Source organism: Sapajus apella, unplaced genomic scaffold (genome assembly GCF_009761245.1).
Source record: "Sapajus apella isolate SASKATOON/1434 unplaced genomic scaffold, GSC_monkey_1.0 scaffold20, whole genome shotgun sequence".
In the NCBI taxonomy this organism is placed as follows: Eukaryota; Metazoa; Chordata; class Mammalia; order Primates; family Cebidae; genus Sapajus; species Sapajus apella.
The window spans coordinates 796,364-806,733 of NW_022436960.1; the positions used below are offsets into that span (position 1 = coordinate 796,364).

The 10,370-nt window shown below is 41.0% G+C and overlaps 1 protein-coding gene across 1 annotated transcript in view; it reads right to left on the bottom strand.

Moving 5' to 3' along the window:
• RCOR1 (REST corepressor 1) overlaps positions 1–10,370 on the bottom strand; it is a 130,531-nt gene that overhangs the window by 43,199 nt on the left and 76,962 nt on the right. The window contains exon 3 of the mRNA XM_032287326.1: positions 6,632–6,715. Within this exon, the coding sequence (XP_032143217.1) occupies positions 6,632–6,715 (84 nt within the window). The remainder of the gene's footprint in view (positions 1–6,631; positions 6,716–10,370) is intronic.

The following is a 10,370-nucleotide window of genomic DNA, read 5'->3' on the forward strand; positions in this document are numbered from 1 at the left end:
CTTTTAACAGCACTGGCTTGGTTAATAAATCAACTTCTCTGACTTGGAATTCTATCAGTATCTTACTACAACCAATAAACCTCTTTTCTACTCTTTTCTAAACCACAGGACTACCAAGAGCTTTTTAGTGCAAATCATATCACTTCTAGCTAAAAATCCTTCAAGGGACCCTCCAAACCTTTAAGAAGCTGGCCTGCTTTTCCAGTTTCACTTCTCTCTGCCCCAGGGACAACCCTTGTCACAGTCAGGCAAATCTCCAAAATTAAGCACTGGATTTCCTCCCCACATCTTCACACTTTAAACGTAGAAATGCTCTCCCTTCTTCTGTCTAGGGTGCACTTATGCCCCTGGTCCAGCCAGCAAACTCCTACTCATGCTTCCACCTTTCAGTCAAATGTCAACCATCTTCAACTCTGTTTCTACCCAGGAAAGCTAGCACCTTCTGCTGAGTCCTAAGGGAAACATCGGAATACTGACTGAATGGTACCATGGGAGATGCTTGATGTAAAAATGATGTGTCAACTGTACTCTTCTCCAATAAGTGAACGTCTTTCAGTTTCTCATTCTGCCACCCTCCAGATTCCATGACATGATGGCAGATTGTACTTCATTCACTCCTTTGTTGCTAAAATCTCAAGTCATGGTTTCATCAAGTAATTTTCCATCATCACTTAATCTTTAAACTCACTGTTCTAATCTATGCTATTGGGGATTATTTACATTTCCTCAACATGAAATGTCTCTCTACAAGCCACATTTCTAGGCATACCCTGTAAGTTATATCTCTTATTAAATGGGTTTTACTGCCCAGTGCAGTGGCTCACGCCTGTAATCCTAGCACTCTGGGAGACTGAGGTGGGTGGATCACCTGAGGTCAGAAGTCAAGACCAGCCTGGCCATCATGGTGAAACTCCATCTTAAAAAAAAAAAAAAAAATGGGTTTTACTTAAGACACAGCTCAAAAAAACTAGTATAATATTAGTAATGTTTTAAGCATTGAATTATAGTTTATTAAATGAAGCAGACTACAAAGGCACACAGGTGTGGTAAATATAGTTTGGAGACAAGAGATCTAGCTAACACTTGGCTACTATAATAACTTGCTATGGGACTTGACTTCTGTAGACTCCAGTGTTTTTACCTCTAAAGAGGAAGAGTTGCCCTAGGAAAAATACACATAAATTATCTGCTCATAAGTTCATTTTTTCTGTCTCTCCATTAGAGATTCCTGTACCCTTCACTCCTGGTACACTCCCCAGGCACAAAGCTGTTCAATATGAAATGTAAATTAAAACTTATTCTCAGCAAATAAACATGAATTCAGTATACCCTGACTCAAGTTACTTTTGGACAGAATTTGCTACCACAAGTCTAAGATTTGCCTAAAAGAATAAATACAGAGCCAGGAACACTGAAAAGAATGAAAACAGCACCAAATCAGGAAAAAACAAAATAATGAAACAAAATCAGAAGTTCAGGCACAAAGTACATATGAGCTCAACGTAAGTGAAGGAAAAAATATAATTCAGTAATTTCAGATGCCACAATGACGTAAAAAAGGAGGGGAAGACATCAGTCTGTTTGTAATCTGGGGGTGGGAGAGAGGTTCCCAGCATGACAATACACCAAATAAACTGTGGCACAGCCTGACAATGGTACATTATTCAGCACCAAAAGATATGAACTACCAAGCCATGAAAAGAGAGGAAGCTTAAATGCATACTGCTAAGTGAAAGAAGCCAATCTGAAAAGGCTATATTGCATGATTCCAGCTGGAAGGCATTCTACAGAAACAGTAAAATGATCAATGGTTGCCAGGGATTAGGAGACAGAGAGGGAGATGACAGGTGGAGCAGAGATTTCTTATTCTATGGTTAACTACAAGGCTAGACAGGTCATTCCACATTTGTCAGAGTCCACAGAACATACAACACAAGAGTGAGGCCTACTGTAAACTATGAATTTTGGGTCCCCGTAGGCTCGGTCATTGTAACAAATGTAACCCTTCGGTGGACTCCAGTGCAGGATGTTCACACTGGGGGAGGCTGTGGGTGTATGGAGGCAGAAGATAAACGGGCACTCTGAACTTTCTGTTCAATTTAGCGGTTAAGCTAAAATGTCTCTAAAATATGAAATGTTTTATACAAGAAAATAAGAAATGTATTAAGGGGTAAGAATCTTCACCATTGCTTTTTTAAAAAATGATGGCTTGAGCCCAAGAGTTCAGGGCTGCAGTGAGCTATGACTGTTCCACTGCACTTCAGCATGGGCAACAGAGACTAGGTCCTCTCTCTTAAAATGTATTTCACTTTACTGACCTATATTAGATATACATATTTCCAGGGTACATGTGATAATTTGAAACATTCATATAGTCAAATCAGGGTAACTGAGGTATCGGTAATCCTAAGTATTTGTATTTTTCATATACTAGGAACATTCAAAATTATTCTCTTCTATTCTTTTTTTTTTAAATAGAGGGGTGATCTTACTATATTGCCCAGGCTGGTCTTGAAATACTGAGCTTAAACCTCCTCGCCTCAGCATCCAAGTGCTGGGACTACAAGCACATGTCACCGCATGGGACTAATTTTTGTACTTTTAGAAAGACATACGGTTTCACCATGTTGCCTAGATTGGTCTCAAACTCCTGAGCTCAAGTGATCCGCTTGCCTTGGCTTCCTAAAGTGCTGGGATTATAGGTGTGAGCCACCGCGCCCAGCCCCTCTTCCAGCTATTCTGCAATATACGATTCAAGGCCAGATGCAGTGGCCTCCATCTGTAGTCCCAGCTACTTGGGAGGCTGAGGCAGGAGACTCTCTTGGGCCCAAGAGGTAGAGGTTGCAGTGAGCCAAGATCCCACCACTGCACTACAGCCTGGGCAACCAGGATAAAAAACTCTGTCTCAAAAAAAGGAAAAAAAAGAAATGTACAATTCATTAATGTTAACTAGAGTCCTCTACTAATCAGGTTTTTAAAAACAGAGTTTAAAAACAGAACTAAGATTCTAAATGTCCATCAATAGGTAATACAGATAATTTTGTTTTAAAAAAAGACTAAGTTATGATACACCCATACTAGTTAGTTTAAAAAAAAAAAAAAAAAACCTAGGTACGCTGAGATAAAACAAAGTCCCAGATGTACTTAAGAGCAAACTGATGAACAGCTCACATTTTGTGGAAAACAATTATATATTATGTATGATGTACTGTTTGAATTTTCTACAATACCATTTTTAAATTACAAAATAACTTATGAGCTTTCAGTAACCGTAAGTGGCAGAACTCTGAAAAGAAAAAAGGAACACACACACACACACACACACACACACACACACACACACACACACAGAGCCAGGGATCTCCAAACATCCTTATACACAATTTTTTAGTATCTGCTAGAAATATGTCTTAAATCACTTATTTCTAATTAATGTTGCAATAAATGCTGAACAACCAAGACTTGCACATTCTTCCAAAAACTTTTTTTTTTTTTTGGAGACAAGATTCTCACTCTGTCACCAGGCTGGAGTGCAATGGTACAATCTCGGCTCACTGCAACCTCTGCCACCACGCCCAGCTAATTTTGTATTTTTAGTAGGGTGGGATTTCACCATGTTGGCCAGGATGGTCTCGATCTCTTGACCTTGTGATCAGCCCGCTTCAGCCTCCCAAAGTGCTGAGATTATAGGCGTGAGCCACCATGTCTGGCCCTAATTTTCAAGAGTCACTGATAAACACATGGATACATTCATATGATAAAATATTATACCTAGTTATTTAAAACCTTTATAAACAATTTTAACAGCGTGGAAAATGCTTAGGTCCAATGCCCAGGAAGACAATACACACTCTGTCTTTATTGTATGCACACAAAGATACACAATATGCACACAAAGATAATGTATCATCTCACTTATATAAATATGTACAAAAAAATACTGAAAGAAGTACCCCAAAATGTTTAACAGTTATCACCTCTGGGTGATGGAATAATAGGTAAAAATTTTTTAATTCTTTGTACTTTTCTTTATCTATGAACTTTCCACAATATGTAAATGTTACTTTTAGGTTAGTGGTTTTTTTTCCTCCAGAGTAGAAATCATTGCTCTTTACTGGTTATAAAATAATGCATTTCTACAAAGCTGTCCTCATCCTGCCGAGCCCCTTCTCTCTAGTGAACTTTGTTCACTGTAAGTGCTAGGTGTTTACTTGGTTAATAAATGGAAGGACAGGCAATTCTATAAAGTCAATCCTTTTTTATCCCATCTAAGGAAAACCCCTAGGTCCCATGCAGCCCAACACCTTAACAACTTAACAACTTCATTTCCCTGAAAAGTATGTCTGGGAGCCTTTCCATGACAAAGTATATAAATCTTGACATTCCTCTTCAATTTTCATAATGTGAACACTACCAATGAGCCCTGGCTTAGTTCATCTGTCTTCCATTGCCTGACACTGACAAGTCATCTCCACGGGTTTGCTGTGCAGCTGCCTGAGGTGCACACCCAGCAGCCGCTGTTGGGACCTCCCACGTGAGCTGGGTTCTGGAAGAAAAGAAGAAACTGTTTCTAGCACTCAGCGGGGGCCTGTAGTGGCTACAGCCAGGAAAGGGACCAAGACGCGGGATGAGACCAGAGCTGCTGGGGCGGGGGCAGAGAGGGCTGCTCCCGGGTCCCTGAGCATCCAGGCACCTTGCCCTCTCCCCCATCCCATCCCCTGCTGCCAGCCCCACCTCGGCTGCTGCTACGCAGCAGGAGGGCACAGTCTCAGCACCCCCAAAGGGCTTGGGACCCATGTGCAGGGAGCAGGCCGGGTGTCCCGGGACAAACTTGAGCCCCAGCACTGCTAGCTTCCAGCTGTGGGAAGGGCTGGAAGCAAGAAGGACCTGGAAGCAGTGCTGAGCCCGAGGGCAGAGAGCAAGGGACATCTCCCTGAGGCTGGCCTGGCACACTGGCTGCCATCTCCAAGTCAGCAGGGGCCACCTTTGCGGCTGGAACACCAGCATGCTCCCAGAGGAGAGCTTAACATGCCCCCAGAGGAAAGCTTGGCCAAAAGCATCCTCCAATTCCCAAGAGAAGTTGCCCACATTGCTTGGGACCCCTGGGAAGCCCTGCTGGCAAGAGCAGTCAGGGGACAGCACCCCTGCCTGCCTAGGGTCTGGGATCCGGGCCTTGCTCAGGCTGCCTCCACAATGGGGCTCCTCTTCAGTATTCCAGCTCTCCGGTTCTGAAACCAAACCTGGATTCGGGGCTCGGGAATCTGTTTTTCTGTCCAGTTGTTCTCTGACAGTAATTCCAAGTAATGGTCCATTTCAAAGGCCTCAATAAGAATTGTGTATTAATATTTGTCAAACTTGGTCCTCCTGCACTTCTGCCCTGGCTTAGGTGTGCCTGAGCCATGAGCTGAGCTCGCTGTCCAACTTTAAACTTTGAAAACAATTATAATCAGGGCTTAAAATAAAACTGTGAATTTATTCTATAAGCAATACCACTGTTTGAAAATTGATTTAACTTTCCATATTCTGTTTTTTTTCTTCTAGGTCTATGAAAAATAAGATAAAATTAAATTCTGACTCCAAGACTCCAATAGGTAATACAATAGAAAAATTGACTAATATAACTTTAAACTGTAATAACAGAAAGATAGTGGCTGACAGGCACACAGCCTGAGAAACAAGCAAGAGTATGATCCAGGAGTGAAGAATCAGCGAACCTGGATGCTACCTGTGGTTCCAGCACTCACTATCTGTGCTAGTTTCACAACCCTCTGACTGTGGAATGCCATCTATAAAACAGAGACAAAATCTTCCTCTTGGGTCACTGTGAACATTGAAGGATATAGGGGCATGAAAAGCATTTGAGTACTATGCTGGCATAAAGTTTCAAAATGTGCTCAGTATTCTTAACATTCATTTCTGAGTACAACCTAAGATGGACACATTGTGACCAACTGGAACATACTTAGGAGGGCAACAAGAGATGAACAGAGACCCCAAAATAAAACCATCTGAAAAAGCACTCGAAGCAACTAGCTTGGACTCAGACAGTAAAGGAGATACAATGACTGAACATTTAAAGGACACATGGAAGCAGGCTTATTTGGCAAAGTTCAAGAAAACAAAGCTTTCACAAATTACAGGGAGGGAGATTTTTAGCGCTCTATAAGAAAGAACATGTTCAAAACTGGAATACATCACAGGGTGAAATGGCTCATGCCTGTAATCCCAGCACTTTGAGAGGCCAAGGCAGGCCTGAAGTCAGGAGTTTGAGACCGGCCTGGCCAACATGGCAAAACCCTGTCTCAACTAAAATTACAAAAATTAGCTGGGTGTGGTGATGGGAGCCTGTAATCTCAGCTATTCAGGAAGCTGGGGCTTGAGAATCACTTGAATCCAGGAGGCAGAGGTTGCAGTAAGCCTAGATCATGCCGCTACACTCCAGCCTGGGCAACAGAGCAAGACTTCATCTCAAAAAATAAATTTTAAAAATAAGAAATATGCATTTTTAAAACTTCAAATTATTTATCTTAAAATATAAAAGAAATGTAATACATATAGAAGCTTTTAGCTTCAAAGGTACCTTTAAAACCTTAAACAAGAAAGGTGGAAAATAAAGTGCTCCAAGACTTACACTTTGCTTCTGAAAGATTTTGATTGGGCGACCAGACCAACATGCCAAGATTGTCGCGTTCTTGACTGCGTCTTGCCAGTTTGGCTTGGGAGAAAGAAGAAACAAAATTCTTATTAAAATTTAACACATATAATAAGTTATCACTAACAATACCTTTTAGGTCTTTTAAGCCTCAGGACAAAATGACATCAGCCACCTTTACCTGTATCTGGCCGAATGGGACCACACACTTAACATCACAGAGTGAGGATGGAGATGGGGGAGGCTACAGAGTCTGCTGAAACATTTCAACTTACAAATCCTTTCCTACTTTATTTTTACTGATTTGATAGTACGCTGCTCTGCTTTTAGACAAGAGACATCCAACAAGAAATCCACATTTGGCAAGTTGCTTAAAGGTTCTTTTAAAATGTTAATTCTTCATGTGTGCTTGCAACACCTTTACCCTTCTCTGCCTAACTTTTTAGTGACTTGGCAACAGAAATCCCAAAATTCTTTTAACAGCCTTATTAAAGAATAACCATTTAAAATTTTTAACCTGCAAGAAAACTTCTAAAATGGATACTAATTCTTAAAAATCTGTGATGCAAAATAGTAGGTCGAAAGGTTTACAAGTGTCAGGGGTGGAACTGACAGGTATTACCGAATTAACTGCAAGCAACTGTTATATATTATAATGCACATATGTAAAACATCTTCAAAAAGTAAAGACTCTAGAAACAAGAGGTTCAGTGACCACACCTTCGTACTGGTTAGGCCCGAACTGAATCATTCTTAAGGTAATTTTGGCCTTTTTTTTCCCTTTAAATAAACTATTCCAGGCCAGGTAAAGTGGCTCACATCTGTAATCCCAGAACTTTGGAAGGCCGAGGCAGTCAGATCATGAGGTCATGAGTTCGAGACCAGCCTAGCAAGCATGGTGAAACACCATCTCTACTAAAAATACAAAAATTAGCTGAGCGTGGTGGTCCATGCCTGTAGTCCCAACTACTTGGGAAGCTGAGGCAGAAGAATTGCTTGAACCCAGGAGGCGGAGGTTGCAGTGGGCCAACCTCCATCTCCTGGGTTCGAGCAATTCTCCTGCCTCAGCCTCCCGAGTATCTGGGACTACAGGCACGTACTATCAAGTCCGGCTAATTTGTATATTTTTAGTAGAGATGGGGTTTAATCATGCTTACCAGGCTGGTCTTGAACTTCTGACCTTGTGATCCACTGGCCTTGACTTCCCAGAGCGCTGGGATTACAGCCATGAGCCACTGCACCTGGCCCGAGTCTACCTTTTTTATAAATGTATATGTAGTTCTGACTTTCAGAACAATGCTAATGCTACACATAATCTAAAACTAAAGTCAACAAATGTATGCGTGGGGAGGGACCCCAAAGTGAATACAGAGACAAATGAGTCCTGCCATATTTCCAATAAAAGTCTAAAGTAAAACAGAATAAAAGGCACCCAGAGTGGAGTGGTGCAATCAAAACTGCATGATCGTCTCTGTAGAAAATCTACACTTTGTGCAATCTACAAAATGCTCCTAGAATAAATGAGTTTAGCAAGGCTGTAGGAAATCAGATTAATAGTAAATAATTCCATTTCTATATACCAGCAATAAAAAACATCAAAAAATCAAAGTTAAACATCATTAGCATCAAATATGAAATAACTTAGGGATAAGGTAAGATGTGTACACTGAAATCTATAAAAGACTGCTGAGAGAAACTAAAGATGACCTAAGTAAATGAAGATATATATCGTAGACACAGACTCATTATTAAGAAGGCATTCTTCCCAAAGTGCTCTAAAGATTCAATACAATCCCAATCAAACTTGTAGCACATTCTTTTGCAGTAATTGATAAACATTCTACAATTCATAAAGAAAGGCAAAGTACCTAAGACAGCCAATGCAATTTTAAAAAAGGGCAAAGTTGGAGGACCTATACTATGTAAATCAAGACTATACAAATTCAGTAATCAAGAATGTATGGTACTGGCATAAAGATAGAGAAATAAATGGAATAGAGTTCAAAAATAGAACCACACGTACAGGATCAAATGATTCTCCATAAAGGCACAAAGGCAAAATCAAACCAAAAATAACAATCTTTTCAACAAATGATGCCAGAACAAATGAATATTCATATGCAAAAACCAAACAAACATTTTTCTTTTTTTTGAGACGGAGTGTCGCTCTATCGCCAGGCTGGAGTGCAATGGTGCACTCACTGCAACTTCTGTTTTCCGGTTTCAAGCAATTCTGCCTCTGCCTCCCGATTAGCTGGGACTGCAGGCATGCACCACCATGCCTGGCTAATTTTGTTTTTCGTATTTTTAGTAGAGACGAGGTTTTACCATGTTGGCCAGGATGGTCTTGATCTCTTGATCTCATGATCCGCCTGCCTTGGCCTCCCAAAGTGCTGGGATTACAAGTGTGAGCCACCGTGCCCGGCCAAAACAAACATTTTTTAAAAAACTTAATTTGGATCCATACCTCAAAATTATCTCAAAACAGATGACAGAACTACATGTGAAACCAAAAAACTGGCTGGGCGCAGTGGCTCACACCTATAATCCCAGCACTTCGGGAGGCTGAGGCAGGCAGATCACGAGTTCAGGAGTTCGAGATAAGCTTGACCAACACGGTGAAACCCCGTCTCTACTAAAAGTACAAAAAAATTAGCCAGGCATAGTGGTTCGTGCCTGTAATCCCAGCTACTCAGGAGGCTGAGGCAGGAAAATCACTGGAACCTGGGAGTGGAGGTTGCAGTGAGCCCAGATTGCCCCAATGCACTCAAGCCTGGGCAACAGAGCAAGCCTCTGTCTCAAAAAAAAAAAGAGAAAAACACATGAAAATCCTTTTGACCTTGGGTTGGGAAAGGAGATCTTAGAAATGATACCAAAAGCACAATCCATCAAACATTTTTTAATGGTATACTGTACTTAAATAAATTTTGAGACTTTGCTCTGCAAAAGGCACTGTTGAGATACACTGCACACTGTAAGAAAACATTTGCAAATCACATATGCAGCAAAGGACTTGTATCCAGAATACATAAAGAATTTTCAAAGGCAACAATAAGGAAAATAACCCAGTTGGTTGTTTTTGGTTTTTTTGTTTTTTTTTTTTTTGAGACGGAGTCTCGCTCTGTCACCCAGGCTGGAATGCAGTGGTGCAATCTCGGCTCACTACAGCCTCCACCTCCTGGGTTCAAGCGATTCTCCTGCCTCAGCCTCCCAAGTAGTTGGGACAACAGGCATGCTCCACCACACCCAGATAATTTTTGTATGTTTAGTACAGACTAGGTTTCACCACGTTGGCCAGGATGGTCTTGATCAGCTCTTGACCTCGTGGTCCAGGCGCCTCAGCCTCCTAAAGTGTTGGGATTACAAGCGTGAGACATTGCGCCCGAACAATAACTCAATTTTTAAAAAATGGCCAAAAGATTTTAACAGTCACTTCACCAAAGTAGATATACAGGTGGCATACTGCATAAAAAGATGCTCCACATCATTAGCCATTAGGAAAATGTAAATTAAAGCCATGATGAGAAAACATTATTTGCCTGTTAGGCTGTCTAAAATAAAAGGCATCAACAATAGAAAGTGCTGACAAGAATGGGAACAACTGAAATTCTCATACGCTGCTGGAGTAAATGCAAAATTACAAAGCCATTCTGGGAAAGTTTTACAGTTTTTTTACAAAGATATAATTATATTTACCAAATGACTGACATAGCAACCC